Source organism: Capra hircus, chromosome 18 (assembly GCF_001704415.2).
Source record: "Capra hircus breed San Clemente chromosome 18, ASM170441v1, whole genome shotgun sequence".
In the NCBI taxonomy this organism is placed as follows: domain Eukaryota; kingdom Metazoa; phylum Chordata; class Mammalia; order Artiodactyla; family Bovidae; genus Capra; species Capra hircus.
The window spans coordinates 63,367,134-63,390,220 of NC_030825.1; the positions used below are offsets into that span (position 1 = coordinate 63,367,134).

Below are 23,087 nucleotides of genomic sequence, written 5' to 3' on the forward strand. Positions count from 1 at the left end.
TGGTGGCTGGCCGAGGGGTGTGTGACATCTCCTTGGAATAATGAGAATGTTCTTAAGTGTGTCCAAGGTGGATGCATGCCCTATTTTATAAGTATAGTTAAAAGCCCTTGAACTGTACACTTGAAGTGGGTGAATTGCATGGCAGGTGTGTTCTAGCTCAATAAAGCGGCCAAAAAAAGAGAGAGAGAAAAGATATGCCCTCCGAAAGAAGAAATCATAAGTGCAGTACTTACCACCACAAAATTCTTCTAACCAACAGAAGAATTAAAAATACTTCTAGGGAGGAAAACGAGGTCTACATGAGTTAAAGCCTAATCTATCAGAGTGAAGAATCTATGAGGTATAATGTTGCTGCATCCAGAAGACCATTATTTAGGGATGTAAAGGCAAATAAGAGAAGAAATAGTTGACAATGATAAAAGACTTCCAATAAGAAGCAAGATTCGAGGTGGAACAGACTGCATTCCTCTTATTTATGATCTTTCACTACTGACGCCTAGTGAGTAGAGTCCCCTGGATGCTGGGTAGCCCCCTCCCCCCATCCATCACAGAGAATCATCCAGCCCAAATGTCAGTAGTTCTGAGGTTTAGAAACCCTGGCTTATTTTATCATCTTCATGTTGTTTTCACCCTTTCAAAGTATCTATTTTTGCTTATTCATAGTTCCCCCAGTTAGGATATAAACATCTCCCCCATACTCCAGCCAAAGAACCAAGAAGCAGTGAAAAATATCACAGTTTCTGGAATCCGAAGACTTGACTCGGTGTTTCCATTGTTACCGCTTCCAGTTTGCAGGCTGTGTTTACCTCTCAGCCTCAGTTTTCACGTCTTTAAAATGGGAGCTAAGAAGAGAACCCAGAAGACCTAGCCCATGCCTGCCAATCATTTAGAATCTGGAACCTTCAGCAGTCAATTCATATCTATTACCATTGCTGTCCACGTCTCTCTCCTCCTCCCTGATGAAAGAACCGAGGCTGAACAAATGTTTCTCAGATGGGTGAGTTCCAGGCCCCTTCCCTGGAGGCTGGTGTTTCTTTGCTTCTAAATCAAGGATGTCAGAATGTCCCTCTAATAGCCCTTTCCCCTGTGGGGCACAGTGAAGATTCAGTAAACTTACCTGTGAAATTCCAGTGGAAATCTGAGATGCTGCTTTGGGGGAGGTAGTCAGATGTGTGCGGAGCACAGGGTTTCTCTGTCTTCTGCCAGCACCCCCCGCCCTCCCCCCCCCACCTCCACCAGCAGGGAGGAGCTGACACGGGAAGAACACAGGAATGGTTAAGCAGCTCTGAAGTTCATCACCTTTTGCTGACCAGTCACATCAACTCCCTGCAAAGAGGCTGCTTCATCTCCAGACCTGACTCTGTATTTCCCGGGTGATCATGGGAAAATCACTGCACATCTCCAAGCCTCAGTTTGTTCATCTTCGATATGGGAACATCAGCGCCCACGCTGCAAGTACTCAGCCAGGATTCCATGAGACAGTATGCAAACTCACTAGCCCAAGTCTGTGGCTAGGGCTAGCTTTTAGTTTTTGAGTTTTTGTTTTGTTTTCTTAATTGGGGTATTGTTGCTTTTCAGTGTTAATTTTTGCTGTACAAAGAAGTTAATCAGCTATATGTACACATATATCCCATCCCTTTCAGACCTTGCTCCCATCAAATTGACATTTCTCCAAAGAAGACATTCAAGAGGCTCATGAAAAAATGCTCAACTTAACTAATTATTAGAGAAAGGCAGATCAAAACTACAATGAGGTATCACCTCACACCAGTCAGAATGAGCGGTCATCAAAGTATCTACAAACAAGAGCTTTTAGCTTTTGATTCCATTTCCGTGAACACACAGTCTGGAAACATTGCTTGTCTAGAGCAGCCTATAGAGACCTTTTCTCACCAGTGTTCCTGTTTAATTGCAGGCGAGTTTTTGCTCCCATTATAACTGAGTCTAGAAGAGAGGAAATGTTTTGCCCAAGGTCACACAGTGGCTACAGGCAGCTCTGAGGTTTGAATCCGTAAACCAAACTTTCTGACCCTCATCTCAGGTCTTCTACCTCGAGTTGTCCCACCTTCTACCCACTGGCTAGTTCTAGAACTTGCAAATCCACCCATCTCAAAACTGTTACATAGCCCTCCAACCCAACCCCAGACAGACTTCTTTAAAACTTATTTCCACTCAAGCGTCAAACATCCTGCTTTTCTCCTCACTCCCCTATCTTGAGGGGAATCTAACTCTTTGAACTAGGGGTGGGTAGGGGGTAAGAGGAAAAATATACATATTGGTGAAACTCAAAAGGCTTCCGATCCTGGCAAATTGAATATAATTTTATTTTCAGTGGCTCTTTGCCCTTGCCACTTGGTGGGGGGTGAATAGTGGGGAGACTCGGGGAGGTGGAGCTTTTCCTTGGGTTTGGGGAAAGGGGAGAGCTCCTGGGGTCCTTTTTAAAAGGCCCTCCCCTCATTTCCGGCCGCTGCTGCCAGCCTTGGCTGGGCGCCTGGATCCTGTTGCTATGACGACAGGAAGAGGCGGTGGCGGCGGCAAGCGATGCTGTGGAGAGATGGAGGCTAGTGGGGGTGGGGTGGTGGCTTTGAAATGGGGATGGGGGTAGGGAGCGGAGGCTGGGGCCGCTGGCGGGGGAGGGGGCAGGGGGCGCCTTTCTCTCTGACCTCCTCCGTTCGTCGGAGCCTGGCCCCTCTAATTTCCTCCAGCTTGTTTTGGATGCCTCTTCCGTCTCTACCTCTGTCTCCCGTTCCCTGGATCTCTCGCTCCCCCAGCCCCAGTCTATCCCCATCTGTTTCCCTCTCTGGGTCTCTCTCTTCCCTCCTGCACCTGCCTTTCTGTCTCCAGGCACTTTCTGCCACTCAGCTCCCGCCTGCCTAAATTTCTTTCGTGTTCTCTCTCTCCTCTCTCTAGCGTTCTTCTCTCTATTGGGACTGTTGCCCCCAGCCCCAATTTCTCTCCCTGCTTCATCTCTCCCTTCCTCTCCCCCTCTCTCTCCCCCATGTTCTCAGTCTCTCTCTGTCTGTCTCCCCCCATCTGTCTCTCCTCCCCCTCTCTGGATGACTCTCTCTGTCTCTTCTTTCCTCCTGCTACCCAGATCCTGACCCCCCATCCTCTCCCTCGCCAAAATCTTTCCCCACCCCCATCTCTCCCCCGTCTCTGGCTTTCTCTCTTTCCGTCTCTGCCTCTGTCCCCTTCTCTCTCTGGGTATTTCGCTCTCTGTGTGTGTGTCTCCCTCTTCAACTTCCTTCTGCTACCAGCCGCTGCCTCCCCCAATTTTCTCCCTCCCCCATTTCTGTTTCCCCGACTCCGGGTCTCTCTCTTTCCGCTTCTCCTGGCTCCGTCTCTCTGCCTCCCTCTCTGGGTCTCTCTCTTCTTCCTCAGCTTCCTCCTGCCACGCAGACCCTTCCCCCCATCACTTCCCTCCCCCCCCATCCATCTCCTCTCCGTGGCTCCCCCATCCTCGGCGGCTCCCCTCCCCCCTCCCTCCTCCTTCCCTCTCTCGTCCTCCAGCTCCGCACTTTACCCGGCGACACGAGAACCAAATTGTCTCCTCACCTTTTTTTTTTTTTCCCCATCCCGACCCCCTCTCCCTCGGGGGCCCGAGCTCAGAGCTGCCCCCAGCCTCCCCTTCCAGCTCAACACCCCCATTCCCCGCTGTCCACCTCCTCATCACCGCCCCCGACCAGGTCGGACGCCTGGGTCCCTCGCTGCTGGGGGAGGGGGAGCAGTGAGAATTGGGAGCCCCAAGGGCTGTTCTGGGGGGGTTGCCGACAAGGGGGCTCAACGTCCCCTCCCCAGTGCATCGGAGAGTTGACCTATCGTTAACAGAGGTGAGACAGATCTTTTTATTAATCGGAGGTGGGTGGATGTGTAGAAGGAAGGCTCTGTGACACCCCCCCCCCAATTCTGGAGGAAGGAGCTGGTCCCCTTCCGAGGGAGAGGGGAAGATGACCCCTCTCATATACCGGAGCTTTCGAATTGGGGGGTCCCCTGCTCCCTCCTTTGCTGCCGCTGACAGGGGGATGAAAGGAAGAACCCCTAAAACCAAGCAAATTGCCCCCCAAATCGACAAAATGAAAAGATCTTCCGATCTTGATTTGATGGAGAATTTTGCTCAGGGGCCTCCTCTTTCCATCCCTTCCTTATCCCAGGGACGGTGGCTTTAGGGGGCCCCCCGCAGGGGCAGGGGTACATCCCGGGGTCACAGCCTCACCCCAGGTGGAGGCAGGAATTTGCTAGGACAGTGGAGGTGATGCTGCCAGCGGTGAGGGGCACAGATGCGGAGAGAAGAGGCCGAGAGGCGGACAGGAGGGTAAACTCAGCATCTTTCTAGAGAGGAGAGAGGGGAAGGGTCCAGAAGTGAGGAGAAGTGGTGGTGGTGGGGAGGTGTCTGGGGATGTCAGCATCCAGGGCACTGAAGAATCGGGCTGGGCCAGGGGCCGCGCGTGGGCAGGCAGGAGTGGAGGGGAGGAGAGAACACACGTGTGGGGCCCCAGTTGCCATGGAGACACCCCCCCATAGACAACCTTTCCAACACCCCTCCTTGGAGCAAACCCAGTGAGGGCCAGCTGATGGGGGCGGAAGAGGCCAAGGTCACCCTGATATGGGACCCAGTATGGGGTTGGTTCCCCCCCTCCCCTAAGGCTTCCAGGTTCTTAACTGGAATAGGGGTTTGGGGGAAGAAGTGTAGGAAAGTGAGTGGTAGGAGCAGGTAAGGGATGTATGCCTGGAATGGGATGGAAGAAGCAGGGCCAGGGGGGCATGGTGGTGGGGTGCTGTGGGAGAGGAACGTGAAGGGACACTTGGGGGGGTGCTGAGTGGGAAATTATTCCTGCTTGTAAAAGAGTTGTAATCTTGGGGATCAGATTTTTCTGAGTGGCACCATCTATGGAGGGGAGCTTTTTAAATTTGGAAGAAAAATGAATGTACAAAATGAAAGAGTAGGGGGAGGTCTGGGCGTGTTCCCAAGAAGGGGAGTTGGGGGGTTGCTGGAGAGCCACGAAGGGGATTCTCTTGAGCAGAAGAGATGTTGGGAGCCAGAGTGAGTGGAGCAGGATGGCAGGAGTTTATGGGACTGACTCTTCACAATGTGAAAGTCAGGGTAGAGGTGAGGGGAGGAGGTTCTTGTAAGTTCAAGAGAGAGTGGGAGGTCAGAGTGAGCTGGGGAGATCTGGAGTTGATGGATGGGGCGTATCCTCCTGGGTGACAGACAGGGCTCGGAAGTAGTGGGGAGCTGGTGGGGGGCGGCAGGGTAATCGGGTGGGGGGATGCTCGGCAGGGGCTGGGGGATTTCCTTCCACCGCTGAGAGTTCACAGGCCCAAGCGTGGCAGATTTCTGAATGGAGAAGAGTTTGGGGTCTGGAGAACGGGATTCCTGTGAGTAGAAAATGCCATGCAACTCACGGAGGAAATTTTTCTTAATGGAGGAGAAAGCGATGGCTATGATGAGTTTGTCTAAGTTGAATCCGTTTTGGAAGACTCCCATAAGGAAACGAGAGAGTGGGGGGTTTTCCTTGAGTCCAATACATGGTAGGGGATGGGAGGATGGTCGGTGGGGGCAGTTAGAGGGGATGTTAATGGAGACGCGGGCCATTCTTCTAAACCAGAGAGTCCAACACTGTTGGATTGTTTAAAAGAATCGCCTGGGGAGCTTCTAAAAACCTAGATGCTCAGGGCTACATACACCCCAGGCTGGTGAAACTGGAGTTTCTCAAGCATCAGTGTCTTTCAAGGTCCTCTGGTGGTTTCAAGGTGCCATCAAGGTTGAGAACTCTGGTCCAGAGACCGAGTCCTGGGGTTGGGGGTGGGGTGGGGGGTACGGAGATTCCCATAGAGAGGAGACTCTGGAGGTGAGATGGCGATAGCTGTGTTTTTCCGAGTTGTGCAAACAGTGAGGATCAGTTGGGGAGATTTAGGTTCTGTTGTGCTGTTGGCTTTTTTCTTTTTTTCCCTCCAGCTAAGGAGAGATTGGGAGATTTCTTTTTCCTTAGTAGAGGCCATGGTAGGTGAAGAGGTGGGCCTTGCAGGGGCAGACAGAGAAGGGGGAGAACTTTATGAGAACATTTTGTAAGAAATGAGGAGCAGGACAGGGGTTCCTTGGGAGGAGGAGGCTCTGGGGGCTGGGAGTGAGGGATGGTTTCCCTGTGTGTGTGTGTGTGTGTGTGTATTGGGGGTGGGGGACAGTGAGACCAGGGGGCGGAGTCAGGGGGGCCTGGAAGAGTGTCCTACCCACTGGCAGGGATGCAGGGATGGGGGGTGGCTTTTTCTCAGAAGGAGGTTAGTGGGAAGACTATTGGACACAGGGAAATGTTTTTCAGAGCGAGGGAGGCAGAGGTAAGCATCGTGGAAGGCGTTTCTTCAACCTAGGAAACAGTAGGGGTATATATATACATATTTAGCGTGGGGAGGGGTGCAGGTGCGGCCGTATCCAGGCGAGCCCCTGTCTAATCCTTCTCTCGCCTTACCCCTGCCCTCCACTCGCAGGCGACCATGGCGGCCCTCTGACCCCGTCCCCGGCCTGCAGCCTCCTCCTCGCCGGCCCCCTCCCCAGCCGCCCCCCTCCCCGGCCCTCCGCCTCGGGGGGGGCCCCCACTTCTGCCTGCGCTGTGCCCCCCACCAGCCGCCGGCACGGCCCCGCCCCCGCTGCCCCGGTGGTGGCCCGCGGCCCCCCGGCTGCCCGTGGTCAAGCTGGAGTCGCTGAAGCGCTGGAACGAGGAGCGGGGCCTCTGGTGCGAGAAGGGGGTGCAGGTGCTGCTGACGACGGTGGGCGCCTTCGCGGCCTTCGGCCTCATGACCATCGCCATCAGCACCGACTACTGGCTCTACACGCGCGCCTTCATCTGCAACACCACCAACCTCACGGCGGGCGCCGGCGGCGACGACGGGCCCCCCCAGCGCGGGGGCGGCGGCGCCGCGGAGAAGAAGGACCCCGGCGGCCTCACGCACTCGGGCCTCTGGAGGATCTGCTGCCTGGAAGGTAGGGCCCCGCGCCCCCGCCCCCAAGCCTCCCGGGTCTCCCGCGGCCTCCACCCTGGGTGGCCCTTCGTGCCCCGCTGCTCCTGCCTGGCCGCCGCCCCCCGCCACGCCTCACCCTCGGCCCCCCACCCTTCCCACCCTCCTCTGGGTCCTGACCCTCGCCTGAACCCCGCCCCCGGCTCGCCTCTCCATCACTCAGCAGGGCCCCTTGAGCCTTTTCCTCTTCCCTCCCTTCGCGGGGAAAGCGCCCCCTCCTCTCGCCCTCCCACCCCTCCGGGGGTCCGGCCTCCCTCTACCAGGGGACCCCCTCAGCCTGGACCCCAACGCTGGCACCCTCTGCCTTCCCGCCCTCCTGCCCTCTCACCCCTGATCTCGAGGCTGCTCCTCCTTGCCCGTGGCATCGTTGCTCCCCGCGTCCTGGCTCTGAGCGCCCCGACCTCGGATGACCCCGTTTCCAGCGCCTTCCTCATCCCCTTTGACCCTCTGGCCCCACGTGGGCTGTTTGTCCCCTCAAACATCATGCCCCGTGGACCGGAACTCGTGGTTCTCCTCCTCTTTGCTTTTGGGGGCTTGTCTTCCGGGAGTCTTGTCCTGGCTTCCTCTCCCCGCCTCCGCCTCTGGTCCTTGTCTTTCCTGGCCCTTTGTGGGGCTCTGCTTCCCATTGTGTCCACTCAGCCTCCCTTTGGCCTCTTCCTCTCGCAGCGGAGGCACTGCCTCTTCCAGTCTCCGTCTCCGCTCTTTCTCTGGTCCTGCTCTTTCCCTCTTGCAGCCTCCCTCCCAGCTGGTTGCCCCTGCCTCCCACCTACCCCGACTGTCCCCCTGGGCCAGCCCTCTTCCTCTTAGCAACCCCTCCGTCCCATTCTCAGCTTTGCCATTTCTTTCCACATGGCATGGAGGTGCTGGGGCGCAGGACACCTGAGTCCCAGTCCTCTCGTGCGTCGGTCCCCGCTCCCCTGTGTGGCCACTACCTGCTCACCTCCCCAGCCTCCCCAGCCCTGGTCTGCAACGCGAAGAAGGAACCAGCCAATCCCCAATTTCCCCCTACAGGACCCAAAAGATCACAATTTGTCACTTCTCTGTTTTTAATCCTTCTGTTTTCCCCATCATTTCCTCCTCCGTTTTGCTGGGTGCTCTCAATAGGCCAGAAATGTTATTCTCTTATTTAATCCCCTGGCGGGGGCAGGATGCTATCCTCTGGTTGGGGATGAGGAAACTGAGGCTCAGAGAAGTTAAGCCACTCGCCCAAGGTCACCCAGCTGTGGCTGGGGGCAGAGCCAAGAGAACTCGGGTCTGAAGGATGGGATTTACAGATATGCTTTGTCTGGCGTGTGGAGCGTTTAAAACCGAAACCACAATCGGAATCGGTTGCCAACATTTAAAAATAGGGAGGCTGCACGTTGAGAATCCGATCTCCAGCTTCTTTTGAACTAGTGGGAGATCTGATGACATGGGGCTGGCATTGTTCAGCAGTCCTGGTCGGCCAGGTCCCAGTAGCAGCTGCTTCTTCAGATCACGCACGTGGGTCTCCTTTTCCCCAGTCACCTCTGCTCCCTATTGCCTCACACCCATCCAATTTCCCCATGATGTTACTCTCTTCCTCGTGCGGGCATCTGACTTCATCTTCATTCCCTGGTCTGACCGAGCATCAGGCACAGAGCCGTGTGTGGGGTCTTGCCTCTTGGAACCCCCAGGACAATGTACTGTGAATCATAATATTTCCATGTTTTCATCCCCTCCTTCAAAAGCACTGTTTATTGAGTTTCTACTATGTGCCAGGCACCATTCTTGATACTGGAGCTACAGCTCAGTGCAAGGAAAAACAGCAACAACAAAGATTCCTGTTGTTATGTGTCTTACATTCTAGAAGGAGAGACAGATGATAAGAGAGATGAGTAAATACAACATCTAGGGTGTTAGATGGAGCTGAGTGCTAAGGAGGAAAAAGAGCAAAGGAGGGGATAGGAAGTGTTAGGGGCAAGAGTGTGAAGCTTTAGAAACTGGAGATAAAGGAGACCGAGCGGCTGACATCCGAAGGGTGGGCTGAATGGACCCAGAGATGGAGCCATGTGGCTTCTGGAGGGAAATGCTTTAGGCTGTAGAACCCGGCTCATCAATAGGAATGTGCCTCGTGTCTGACTGCCAGGGGAGGCCCACCACCCGGCCAGGGCAGAGCTGGTGAAGGAGGAACGCGGTAGGAGGTGCCAGCAAGGTGCACGAACTTTCAGGTCCTGGGATGTGATCTGCTTTTCCCGTCATAGGCTCCTGGGCAGAGGAGTGATAGGAGCTGGCTGAAAGGTTAAGGGGATCGCTGTGCTGTGTCTCTGAGAGGGAGGTGGGAGGGAAAAGGGAAAACAGGAGCTGGCTTATCTGGGGTGGGAGACGTAGAATTAGGGTTTGAATTGAGAGCACTTTCTGCAGCTACAGCGGGCAGGCGGGAACTGCTGATGGGGACAGTGGCGGAATGTGAGAGAAAGGAGTCTGGATGTCTTGAAAGCAGGGTTTTCCAACCTCAGCCTTGTTGACCTTTTGGGGGATGGATAATTCCGCATTGCAGTGGCTGGTGGTGGGTGGCAGGTGGAAGGAAGGTCCTCTGTGTTGTAGGAGGTTTAGCAATATTCCCGGGCTCTGCCTCCAAAGACCAGCAGCATCCATCAGCGTGGCCACCAAAATCGCCAGCTGTCTCTGGACTAGGAATAAAACTGCCCCTAGTGAGAATCACTGCTCGAAGTCTATGGCCTGAGCCCCGGACAGTGTGGTAGGGGTGGAGGCAGGGGGTGTTTATCAGTTGAAACAGTTCGTATTTTATGTATTTGTCTTACTTTCTCTCAGTTGTTTAGTCGCTCAGTCACGCCCGACTCTTTGTAACCCCATGGTCTGTAGCCCACCAGGCTCCTCTGTCCATGGGATTCTCCAGGCAAGAATACTGGAGTGGGTAGTCTTTCCCTTCTTTCTCTAGGGGATCTTCAGGACCCAGGGATTGAACCCGTGTCTCCCGCATTGGTGGGCAGATTCTTTACCATCTGAGCCGCCAGGGAAGCCCCAATATATCGTAAGGAGGGCCATCATGAGCTCAGGTTTGGAAATGTTAAATTGGGGGTGCCTGCTGGTCATAATGTCTAAGACAGGAGTCCGCATAGGAGAGGCCCCACAAAGCGCCGCACAGTCGATCTTTTAGGCTTCGTGGGGCGTGTGATCTCTGTCATCGCTACTCCTAAAAACAACCAGAGACAGTGCGTGAGTGGATGAGTGTGGCTGGGTTCCAATTAAACTTCCTTTACGGGCACTGACATTTGAATTCTATATCATTTTCTCATACCACGAGAGTCTTCCTTGACAGTTTTTCAATCTTTTTTTTTTTTTTTTTAAATAAGTAAAACCTACTCTTCACTGGGTTTGGCCGTTGGGCCGTAGTTTGCTAACCTCCCCCGCCCCCGATCTAAGACATTAGCGATAAGACATATGAGGCCAGAGTTCAGGAGGCTGTCTGGGCTGGGGGGGCGGTGGGTCATGGCATGTGGATGGATGAGCAGAGGTGGAAACACACACAAAGAGTAGCTGAAGGGCCAATGACTGAGCTGGTCCAGTATTCAAAGACAATCAGACAGATGAGAAGAGCCAGTGAAGGGAGCTAAGAAAGGGGAGACCACAGAGGTTGGGGGGAAATAACGGGCTAAGTGGGGTCCCCAGAGACAAAGGAAGTGACTTAAGGACGGGTTAAAGGCAGGTCGGCTTTATTGTTACTTGATCGTCATTCGTGTGCCACTGGAGTCTCACGGTAACCCTGTGCACTCTTTACGACCAAAAGCTTAGGGCTCAGGGAAGGGAAGCAACTTTCCCAAGGTCACACAGCTAACAGGCCATCGAGTCCGCGCTGGAGTCTGCGTCTGTTTTGTTTCCTAAGTCAGCACATCCACCAGCCTCCATCCTATCCAAGGATCCAGGAGTGTAGAAACTGTTCCCCCGGGGCCACGGTCCCCAGAAGGTGCTGTCCCCCAGGGAATTCTTGGGTCTTATCCTGTCTCCTTCCAAGTGTCTCTGAGAAACGCAGTAGGAAGTGGTATTGGAGACCCAGACTCTGGAACAGAACTCACTGGGTTACCTCCTGCCTGCCAGGCACTGAAACGTGACCTTGAGCCATATGTTCAACATCCCTGCTTCTTTTCACCATCAGTGAGATGGTGAATAACCCCTAGGTGTTATAATAACCCCTAGCCTACAGGGCTACAGAGGGAGCCCAGTGAGTTATTCCATTCAGAAGGCCAGTAGACACAGCGTAAAGGCTAGACTGTGTGGCTTCTATCCTGTTCTTATTATTAGGAATTTGGGTGACCCATCCCTGAATCTCCCCTCCTCGATAACCAGGGAGTCCCATCCCGCCAACCAGCACTGCCCAACAGAAACATCACACAAGCTGCCTCTCTCTAACTTAAATGTTTCTGTGCTGTGTGCTTTGCTGACTCGCTCAGTCATGTCCGACTCTTTGCCACCCCGTGGACTGTAGCTTTCTACTAGTAACATTAAAGGGCTTCCCTAGTGGTTCAGTGGTAAAGAATCTGCCTGCCAATGTAGGAGACGTGGGTTCAGTCCCTGGGGTGGGAAAATCCTCTAGAGAAGAAAACGGCAACACACGCTAGTATTCTTGACTGGAGAAGCCCGCAGACAGAGGATCCTGGCGGTCTACAGTCCACGGGGTCGCAAAGAGTCGGACACGACTGAGTGATTCAACAACACTAAGTGACATTAAAACAAGTAAAAAGGGAAGGTTCAACGGATCTAATTTAATAAATGCAATTATACAATATAGTATATTAATATAAAGGTTAGTAATCAATTTTATTTAACCAAGCAGAGCCAAAATATTATTTTAGTATGTGAGTAATATAACAAATATTAATGAAATATGATGCTTTCTTCTTCAAAATGAATCTGAAATCTGCTGCATATTTTAAGCTCACCCTTCATCTCAACTGCCACCTTTCAGAACCAACCTCCTGGGGCTGGGGGCATCCGGATGGGTGTAGCCCCCCTCTCAGGAATCTCAGCGCCCAGAATTTGGACCTACAGCCCAATTTACTCTAGCAGCCTATTGAAAGCCCCTGTGCTCAGCACTTTGCAGGTCTTATTATCTCATTGAATCCTCCCAATTGCTCCAGGAGGGAAGGTATTATTATCACGAGAGTTTGTCAGAGCAGGAAGCTGATGGCCAGAAAGGGGAAGTGAGTCAGCTACAAGGCCACCCAACATGCGGGGGGCAGTGTGCGTCTGCAAGGGCCTTTACCTCCACGCCCGCCGGGGTCTGTGCTCTGCCGGCCCTTGGGGACGCGCCGGTTTGCATCACCACCATCCCTGCACGCACAGGGCTCCCAGCTCAGGCGGTTGGATAATATGCAGAGGCAAGCTGCATAAGCCCCAGGTTTTCTGCTCTTTAACTCCTGTGTTTCACGGCGTGTGCGTGCTAAGTCGCTTCAGTGTGTCCAGCTCTTTGCGACCCGGTCAACTGTAGCCCACCAGGCTCCTCTTTTCATGGGATTCTCCAGGCCAGGATACTGCAGTGAGTTGCCTTGCCCGCCTCCAGGGGATCTTCCCCACTCACGGATCAAACCTGCTTCTCTTATGTCTCCTGCATTGGCAGCCGGTTCTTTAACCATGGCGCCAGGTGGGAAGCCCCACACGTACGCAGAGTGAGCACTTGTCAAACCTTATCTGGTCATATCACCATCCTCATTTTCCAAGCCAGGAAGCTGAAGCTCAGAGCCACCCAACTGGGAAGTTACCGTCCTGGTATGCAGAGCCAGAGAATACACTTTCAAAGCCTGAGCTTGGGGCTGCCATAACCACTGGGTTCTGCTTCCCTAAAGACACTCCCTTCTGGGAATTCCCTGGCCGTGCAGTGTTCAGGACTCCCTGCTTCTACTGCAGGGGACACCGGTTCGATCCTTGGTTGGGGAACTAAGATCCCACAAGCTGCACAGTGTAGCCCGAACAAATGAACAAGCAGAAAGCTCACCTCTGAGGTCCAAACTCTCCTCCTCATGATTTAACTTCTACATGGGATTGAGCAACTTACGCCTCAGTTTCCTCACCTGTAATGCAGTGAAGTGAAGCAGTGAAGTGAAGTCGCTCAGTCGTGTCCCACTCTTTGCCACCACATGGACTATAGCCTACCATGCTCCTCCATCCGTGGGATTCTACAGGCAAGAATACTGGAGTGGGTTGCCATTTCCTTCTCCAGGAGATCTTCCCAACCCAGGGATCGAACCCGGGTCTCCCACATTGCAGGCAGACGCTTTACCATCTGAGCCACCAGGGAAGCTCAAGAATACTGGAGTGGGTTGCCATTCCCTTCTCCAGGGAATCTTCCTGACCCAGGGATTGAACCCGGGTCTCCCGCATTGTAGGCAGACGCTTTACTGTCTGAGCGACCAGGGAAATTTGCAGGAGTGCTATTATTTCCTGGTATTCTTAGGGTTGGTCATCCATGCTGAGGGTATTGTTCAGTCGCCAAGTTGCGTACGACCCTTTGTGACCCCATGGACTGCAGCATGCCAGACCTCCCCGTCCCTCACCATCTCTCAGAGTTTGCCCAAGTTCAAGTCCATTGAATCAGTGATGCCATCCAGTCCTCTTCTGAGAGTGTTAACAGCTGTCAAATGCTTGGAGTGGTATCTGGTGTGTGGTTAGCCCTCAGTAAGTTTTGTACTAGTTAAGTGGACCTCCCAGGTGATTCAGTGGTTAAGAATCCATCTGTAATGTAGGAGATATGGGTTCCATCCCTGGGTCAGGAAGATCCCCTGGAGAAGGGAATGACAACCCACTCCAGTATTCTTGCCTGGGAAATCCCTTGGACAGAGGAGCCTGGTGGGTACAGTCCATGGGGTCGCAAGGAGTCAGCCATGACTTAGTGATTAAATAACAACAAAGTACTAGTTATTATTACTTACAGCATGACTAGTCTGTGGAGAGAGTCTCCATGCTGTCTACCTTCCATGCTCAATCTCACTGAATTATCATTCATATTTTGAGAAAAGCACTATGATCCCATTCAAGAAAGGGAGAGCTTGAACCCACCTACCAGACCATAGCGGATGTGCTGTTGGGTAAGCATTTGCTCCCACAAGATGTATCTTCATTCATTCATTCAATTGCTTTTTTTTTAAGTGTAGTAAAATGCACATAACATAAAATATATCATCTTAACCCATTTTAAAAGCACAGTTCAGCAGTGTTAAGTATATTTACATTGTGTATCAAGCTCCAAAACACTTTTCATTGTGCAGAATTGAAACTCTACCCATTCTTCCCCACTCCCAGCCCCTGGCAACCATCATTCTTTCTGTCTCTGTGAATTTGACCGCTATAGACACCTCATATGAGTGGGATCATAGTGTTTGTATTCGTGTGACTGACTTATTACACTTTGCATGTCTTCAAGGTTCATCCAGGTTGTGGCATGTCTTAGAATTCCATTGTTTTTAAAAGGCTGGATAATATTCCATTCTATCCATATGCCATACTTTGTTTATCGGTTCATGCGTTGATGGACCCTTAGGTTGCTTTTGGCTGTTGTGAATAATGCTGCTACAAAAATGGATATATTTGTATATTTCTTAGAGACCTTGCTCTCAATTCTTTTTCGTATATACCCAGAGGTGGAATTGCAGCTAAGGTCCCCCACATGCCTCCTGGCCAAATAAACCAAAACCTAAAACTGAAGAATTATGGGATTCCCTGGTGGCTCAGGGGGCAAAGAGTCTGCCTGCAATGTGGGAGACCTGAGTTCAATCCCTGGGTCCGGAAGATCCCCTCGAGAAGAAAATGGCAACCCACTCCAGTATTCTTGCCTGGAAAACCCCATGGACGGAGGGGCCTGGAGGGCTGCAGTCCATGGGGTCGCAAAGACGGAGTGACTTCACTTTCATAGTAATTTTGTTTTTAATTTTTTGAGGCCCCTCCATCCTATTGTCCATAGAAACCAAACCAGTTTACTTTCCCACCAACAGTGCAGACAGGTCCCAATTTCTCCACATCCTCACCAACACTGGTTATTTTCTGTTTTGTTTTGTTTGTTTATAGTAGCCATCTGAATGGGATGGTATCTCATATCTATGAGATAGTATTTCATTGTTGTTTTCACTTGCATTTCCCTAATGATTAGTTTATATGGACCATCTTTTCATGCACTTCTTGCCCATTCAACCATTCTTATATACAAATATCAAGCATTTCCAATGCTCTAGGCATTGTTCTAGATGTTGGGACACCTACAGGCTTAGATTCCAGTGGGAGCAAACTGCTGTGTGTTTGAATTCTGCTTCCACCACCCATCAGCTGTGAATCAATGAACCCTTTGTATGCCTCTATTTCCTCATCTGGACAATGGGTGTATGACGTGGTATCAGTGTTCCCAGCAAAGTGCTAAATCTCTGTACCTGGATTCAACCCTTGTAAAAACCAGGGAGGTACATCCTAGTATCCCCCATGTTATAGGAAAAGGGACAGAAGCAAACTAGTCCAAATAAGGCCAACAAGGATGTGGTGTAAGGACATGATGGATTCAGGCTTCATTATCAAACCGTGCGACTCCAGTTCTTAACGTTCGGCCACTGCACGACACCAATACCATTATCTATTTCATGGGTCTCCTGGGAGCTCCGGGTGAGTTAATCTACCTCAGAAGCACTTAACAAATGTTAGCGCTTAGTGGAATTATTCACTGCCTTATAGTCCTTTCCAATCCTTTCCTTTACCCGCATTTCTTTCCCTGTCATCTTCTGCCTCGAACCTCCCTTTCTGCTATCCTTATGGTTCATAATCTAATTCTTTCAACACTTATTTCTTGACGCCTCCTTTGGTGCCAGGCAATGCTAGAGACACACGAAGGAATCAGACCCCATGCCCCACCACCCCATTCAGGAACTCCCAGCGTGCTGAAGAAGATCATAGAGCAACCCAATGCATGCTTAAAAAAAAAAAAAAAAAAAGAGCGGCTACCCCACCCAGAATGGGTGGGAGGGGTCTCTGTGAGGGAAAACTTCCTCAAGCAGGTGCCCGGGCGCTGCTCTCTTGCAAGGGTTAAGTTCTTCTCCAGGAAGAATGTGAGCTGAGTGTTCCAAAGCACTGGGCAGAGGCCTGGGGATGGGAAGGCGCCTGGAGAATTGAGGAAACGAAGTGTCTTTATACTGATTTATATGCCAGTCTCCAGCTAAGTAAGGATGCATGTTCTGGGAGGGAGGAGTGGGCTGTGACTCCACGACCCCTGGAGGCATACTTCACCCCTAGCTTGCCTTGGCTTGTTCCAACCGCTCCATCGCCTCCCTGAGGACTGCAGGTGCTGGGCGCCAAAAGAAGGGGAAGCCTACTCCCCAAACAGGATTGAAGAGATGACAACCCCAATGACCCACTGGGGCTGCTCTCTCCTCCAGGGGGAGTCAAGGCTTCATAGGGCCTCATGGGAGGTGGCTCAGACGGTAAAGCGTCTGCCTGCAATGCGGGAGATCTGGGTTCGATCCCTGGTTTGGGAAGATCCCCTGGAGAAGGAAATGGCAGTCCGCTCCAGTATTCTTGCCTGGAGAATCCCAAGGACCAAGGAGCCTGGTAGGTTATAGTACATGGGGTCGCAAAGAGTCAGACACGACTAAGTGACTAGCATACACACACACACAGGGGAAATGGAGTCCTTTTCGTCGTCTGTTGCCTCTCCGTTTTCCCACGTGTCTTCAACGGGTTTCGAGTTGAAGGGTCCTTGACATCACTGAAACCAACACCTTCTTTCTTACAGAGGGGGAAACGGAGCCCGGAGAGACTGTACCCGTCCAGGTTACAGGGCAAAGGTCCTTGTGGCCTTTTAGCGAGTGTTGGATGTTTTCCTTTGTCCTTGTTTTAAAACCTGGTTGGGAAACTGAGGCCAGGGAGTTTGAAAGTTTGTCCCAGGTGCGCAGACGTGTTCAGGAGCCAGTATTTCCTGTCTCCCAATCAGCCCAGAAAGAGAAGGGGTTTGAGGAAAAGGGGGGAGGTGTCTTTTCTCACCCAGAGTTCCCCAACTGTTAAGTGCCCACCACCATCACCCCCCTCCCCCCAATTCCCCTCCAGGGTTGAAAAGAGGCGTCTGCGTGAAGATCAACCATTTCCCGGAGGACACGGACTACGACCATGACAGCGCGGAGTATCTGCTCCGTACGTGGGGGTCTGGGGGGGAGTTGGGGGGATGCTGCTGGGCTTGGACACGTGGGAAGGGAGAGGGGGCTGTGCTCCCGCGCTTAGATCGACGCGCCTAGATGAGCTTGTCAGCCAATCCAAGCCAAGATACCGAGATTCTCTGGCCTCCGATTGGGTCACTGGGCCCTCTCCCGCCCCCTCCTCTCACCTCGGGGCGGGCAGACGGGGGGATCCCCAGAGCTGATTGGCTGCCGTGCCGGCCTGGGTACTCCGGGCCGTGACTGGTTGTCCCTCTCCGGGCAGGGATTGGCCAACCGCACACTGGGCCCGAGAGGCAATCTGCGGCGCGGCCTGGCCACTCCCGGGAGCTGGCTGGGGAAGCCCGCGGTGCGATTGGTAGCTACCCCGAGAACGCGGCAAACCCCGAGTTGGGATTGGCTGTGGCCTCAGCCGGGCTCAGAAATCGCAGAATCTGGTTGCCTGGGGTTTGGGGGAGAGTGGAAAGGACTGCAGAGAGAGAGAGAGAGAGAGAGAGAGGAGAAAGGGGGAAAGAGAAGGGAAACCCAGAGCTACGGATGAAGCAAGGCAGAAAAGGGAGGAGAAAAGAGACAGTAGAAAAAGAAGAGAGCGGGAGAGGGAGCGATGGAGAGGGCAGGGGAAGACAGAAGAGAGACAGGTGAAGCCAGGCGGACGAGGGGTGGGAGGGACAGCGGGATTTAGAGATGTGATAGAAGGATCTGGAGAAAGGGGGAAAGGCGCAGAAGGGAGGAAGGGAACGCGCGTGCGAGAAGGAAAGAGAGGGAGGTGGTCCACAAAGGAGATAGAGGCGTTCAGAGGCGGGGTGGGTGGAGTGGAAGAGAGGGAGAATGGTTAGAAAAATTAAAGGGCAGAAAAAATATGCCAGGAGAAACACAGAGGAAGAAAGAAAAGGACGAAGAAAAAGAGAGGTGGGGGGGCCATCAGATCGCGAAAGAGAGAAATCTTAAAGAGGAGAGAAAGTGAGACAAAAAAAAGAACCAGAACACGGGCAGAGGGGAGGAATGGGAGAACCAGCGAGAGAGAAGGGGGACAAGGCACAGAGGAGGCGCGGGGCCCCAGGGGCGCAGGCGGCTGTGACTGACGCCCTGGTTCCCTCCCCACTCCCCGCCCGTCTCCGGTCCCTCTCCAGGGGTCGTCCGGGCCTCCAGCATCTTCCCCATCCTCAGCGCCATCCTGCTGCTGCTCGGGGGCGTGTGCGTGGCGGCCTCCCGCGTCTACAAGTCCAAGAGGAACATCATCCTGGGAGCAGGGATCCTGTTCGTGGCAGCAGGTGAGAGGCAGAGGGAGGGGGCGGCCCACCTGCGCGCGCACGTGTGTCTGTGTGTGTGCGCGCGCGGGCGCGCCTGCAAAGCCACCTTGCCGGGGCGCTCCCTGGGGCCCGGAGCCTTCCTAGGCTCTATCCCAAGCTCCATCGCCACCCGCTGGGCGAGGGAGGTGTAGCCTTCCCGCCGTCTTCTCGGGGAATGAACCCAGCTCAGACAGGTGTCTACCGCGTAATCCGGGATTCCAGGAGTTCAGAATCCAAAGCCGGCGGTCCAGGAGATGGAAGGGAAGGAACCTGGAAGAGGGGGGCTTGAGGCTGAACTGAGGTCTTGAGGATCGGGAGGATCTGGAGGAAGGACCTGAACGCAGTTGGGGAGGAGTCTGCCCTAGGGGGCCGGACCTTGTGGTCTCCGGTGTATCCAAGAAGGGGCGGGTCCTGAGAAAGTTTCCAGGCCAACTCGGTAGTGAGGCACGGCTTTTTAAAGGGGCAAGACCCCCCTACTACTCGATGTGAGTAGTACTGGGCAATTCCGGAATTTAGAGTCTTCTCAAAGCGGTGGAATCCTGAAGAGGAGGAGGGTTCAGCGTAAATAGCAGGGGATGCTTTCAGAGAAGGATGTGACCTGCAGGGGTGGGGCTTGGAGGATTTGAAAGGCGGGGGTAACTACAAACTGGGCCTAGGGAAGTCTGGCCTCGATCCTCAGGGGGCGGGGCTTAGCAAGCTGGAGGTGGGGCTTAGACTAGAAGATTGTCTAGTTCCTAACTTGTGTCCCGCTCTTTCTTGCTCTAATTAGGCTACCAAGAGGAAAGCCTAGAATAGATGATAATCATGAGAGAGTTCAGATCAACCAGAGTTGGGGTCTAGAGAGTCAACGGGATTACCTTATTAACAGACTTAAAACGAGTCGAGGGTGAGGCCAAGATTTATAAAGTTACGGGGGAGTTAGACCAATCAGTATAGGGCCTGGGTCATCTTATCAAGGGCAGAGTTTAGGCCAGCCAGGGAAGGGCCTGGACCATCTGGGCAGGAGTTAAGACTGTCTAGGGCAGGGCTTGGGTTTTCCCGGAGGGATCTGGACCACTAAGGGTGAGCCTGAACCATCTAGGGTGGGCCCTGGACCAACTAGGGCTGCATTTAGATCAGCTAGAGTGAGCTTTAGAACAACAGACTAGGACCTGAATTAGCCAGGGATGATGGACCATCCGAAGCAAGATCTGAGGCCGTTTAAGGTGGGGCCTGAGCCAGCTGGGGAGGAATTTAGGCCATCTGGAAAGGGCTTGGACCATGTCAGGTCGAGCATAGATCAACACAGGTTGGGGCCTAAATGCTCAGTGTGGTATATGGACCATCTGGGGTGGGATCTAGATCATAGTGGGTGGAGCTTAGACCAGAGTGGGGTGACGACTAGACCGTCATGGGTGGAGCTTAGGCCAGAGTAGGACGCGGCCTAGACCCTCAGGGGTGGAGCTTAGACCACTTGGGCGGGGCCTAGGCCACCATGGGTGGAGCTTAGGCCAAAGCAGGGCGAGGCATAGACCATCAGGAGTGAAACAGACCAGAGGGTCAGGGCCTGGGCAAGTCCGGGCTGGGTAGGGACCATTTGAGGAGGGGCCTAGGCCATCTTGGGCGGAGCTTAAGCCAGAGCAGGGCGGGGCCTAGACCATCGGGGCGGAGCCTAGACCGGGGGCGGGGCCCCGGGCGGGGGCGGGGCCAGGGACGGCCTCGAGGCTCCCGTCTGACCGTCCCCGCCCAGGCCTGAGCAACATCATCGGGGTGATCGTGTACATCTCGGCCAACGCGGGCGAGCCGGGCCCGAAGCGGGACGAGGAGAAGAAGAACCACTACTCATACGGCTGGTCCTTCTACTTCGGCGGGCTGTCGTTCATCCTGGCCGAGGTGATCGGCGTGCTGGCCGTCAACATTTACATCGAGCGAAGCCGCGAGGCGCACTGCCAGTCTCGCTCGGACCTGCTCAAGGCCGGCGGGGGCGCGGGCGGCAGTGGCGGGAGCGGCCCCTCGGCCATCCTCCGTCTGCCCAGTTACCGCTTCCGCTACCGCCGCCGCTCCCGCTCTAGCTCCCGCTCCAGCGAGCCGTCGCCTTCGCGGGACGCGTCTCCCGGCGGCGCCGGGGGCCCGGGCTTCGCCTCCACGGACATCTCCATGTACACGCTCAGCCGCGACCCGTCCAAGGGCAGCGTGGCCGCGGGGCTGGCAAGCGCCGGTGCCGGCGGCGGGGCGTACGGCGGGGCGGCCGGGGGCGCGGGGAGCGCGGGGGGAGGCGGCAGCGGTGGCGGCGGGGCGGGCGCGGAGCGGGACCGCGCGGGGGCGCCCGGCTTCCTCACGTTGCACAACGCCTTCCCCAAGGAGGCGGGCGGCGGCGTCACGGTCACGGTCACCGGGCCGCCAGCCGCGCCCGCGCCCGCCCCGCCCGCCCCCGCCGCGCCCGCCCCCGGGACCCTAGCCAAGGAGGCCGGCGCCTCCAACACCAACACGCTCAACAGGAAAACCACGCCCGTGTAGGGGCGCGCCTGGGGGCGCGGAGGGGGGCGTGTCCGGGGCGCGTGCGCGGGCGCGCGTGCAACGAGGCTGCCGGGAGTCGGGGGCGCCCCCCTCCTTCCCCGTGAGCGCGCTGGAGACTGCTCAGCCTTTCCCCGCGCCCCCTCCCCGCCCTATCCCCGCCCACCCGGCTGTGGGGGAACGTCCCCCCACCCTCTGAATCAGGGACCCTGAGGGAGGGGGAAGGGAAGGGAAGGGAGGGGGCCATTGGGAGCGAGCGTTGTGTTTTATTTTTTTGTGGGGTTGGGGGGGAGGGGGGAGGGCTGTGGTGTTTTTTGCAGTTTTGAGATGTTTTCTTTTTAATGTTTTGCTGTGTGCATGTGGGGGCGGGGCGCAGGGAGGGACTCCCAGCCCAGCCCAACTCCTGGAGAGGGGCGCATAACACACGAATATAGAGTTATACCTACAAACTATATATATATGCTCTATATAAAGAGGCAGAAAGACCAAAGGGATGCAGAGAGGCACAATGAGGTGGGATGGGCGTGGGCATTCATTCACTTCTTCGTTCATCATTCCGCAAGGTTTTCAAAAGCACCTGCTGTGTACCAGGATGGTGGCTGGGCAGGAAACATAAACAGGCCCAGAGACAGACTCCGTCATTCATTCCCAGCAATTTATTTGCGTACTTCAGTGCCAAACATTGTGCTGAATGCTGAGTCTACAGAAGGGAGGAAGTCAGACTTCCCCAACGTCTTCACAGAGTTTACATCTTGTGCATGAGACAGGCACTAATCAAAGCATTGCATACACAACAATAAGTTACAGTTGGGGCAAAAGAGAAACCCGAAGTGCTACAAAATCCTCCGGCAGGGAGGCTAACCCAGTTTAAAAGGAAAGGATAAACCAGGTAACAGTGAAAGGATGATAAGAAGCCAGTCAGGTGAAGCTGGAGGGAAGTGTCCTAGCCAGAGAACAACATATGCAAAGGCCCTGGGGCAGGAAAAGCTTCCAGAAAAGGCTAACATGTATATACTGAGCCAGATGGAGGTGGAACAAGATGAGACTGGAGATGTAGACAGGGCCAGACTGCCCCGGGGACTTTGTAGGTTAGGTCAAGAGTTTAGATTTTTTTTTTAATATTTAAAAATTTATTTTAAACTATTTATGGAAAAGGATGAATTTGTTCTCCTGTGGCCAAAACTTGCAAAGTTTGGTGGTGGTTCAGTTGCTAGGTCGTGTCCAGCTCTTGCCACCCCGTGGACTGTAGCCCCCCAGGCCCCTCTGTCCATGGGATTCTCCAGGCAAGAATGCTGGAGTGGGGTGCCATTTTCTTCTCCAGGGAAGAGTTTAAATTTTAACCCGAGGGCAGCGGGGAACCACAGGGTGGCTTTAAACAGGATCATAACATGAACGATGGGAGGCAAGAACTCGGAGATGAGAGTGAGAGGCAGAGACGCGCCGAAATAAGGATCAAATATAGGCACTGACACTTCAGACTCGCAGTGCTGGGAGGGAGCAGATAATCACGCAGACTGAAGCACAAGCCTGGTGCTTGGTGGGCAGGAAAAACACTAGGACTTAGAGATGCATGTTTCACTCATTCACTAATTCAGCCATTCATTCACTCCTTGACATTTCTGGACCAGGCAGTGTGCTAGAATCAGGATCCCCAGGGCTGCTCTCGAGGAGGAGTCAAAAGCCAGACTCCAAGTAGGGTGCAGTAACAGGGACCAGGATGGGCACCTTGACCAGAGAAGAAGAGAGAGTGACCAAGTGTCAGGAGTGGGCAGTCCTCAGGGAAACTTCCTGGAGAACCTCAGGCCCAGCCTGGGTTTCCAAAGGATGAGTAAGGATGGCTTTCACGGCAGAATAACTCAAGTGGGGTGGGGGTGGGGCGGGGGATTGAAAGAGCATGAAGTTCTGGGGTCAGGACTCCTCCTTTTAGGGTGCAAAAGGTCAGGGTAGGGGTGGGCGGTGAGACTAGAGAAACAGCTAGAAGCCAGAGTCTAAATGCGCTAGGGCTCTGGGCTGGTGAGTCTGGACTTTATTCTGAGGGTGCCGGGAAACACAGGAGAGTTTGGAGCAAGTGAAGAGCAGGTTGAGACGGGAGTGTCAGAAGGAACCACCTGGGACATGGGAAAGGAGTGGATAGGAT

At 54.0% G+C, this 23,087-nt stretch overlaps 1 protein-coding gene across 1 annotated transcript; it reads left to right on the plus strand.

The window, feature by feature from the left end:
* Nucleotides 6,511-21,195, plus strand: CACNG8 (calcium voltage-gated channel auxiliary subunit gamma 8; the record flags this gene model as incomplete). Its single annotated transcript, XM_018063231.1, has 4 exons — nucleotides 6,511-6,976; nucleotides 17,065-17,148; nucleotides 18,299-18,439; nucleotides 20,187-21,195. Coding segments are annotated over 4 exons (1,458 nt in total), but the record flags the coding sequence as incomplete, so codon positions are not given.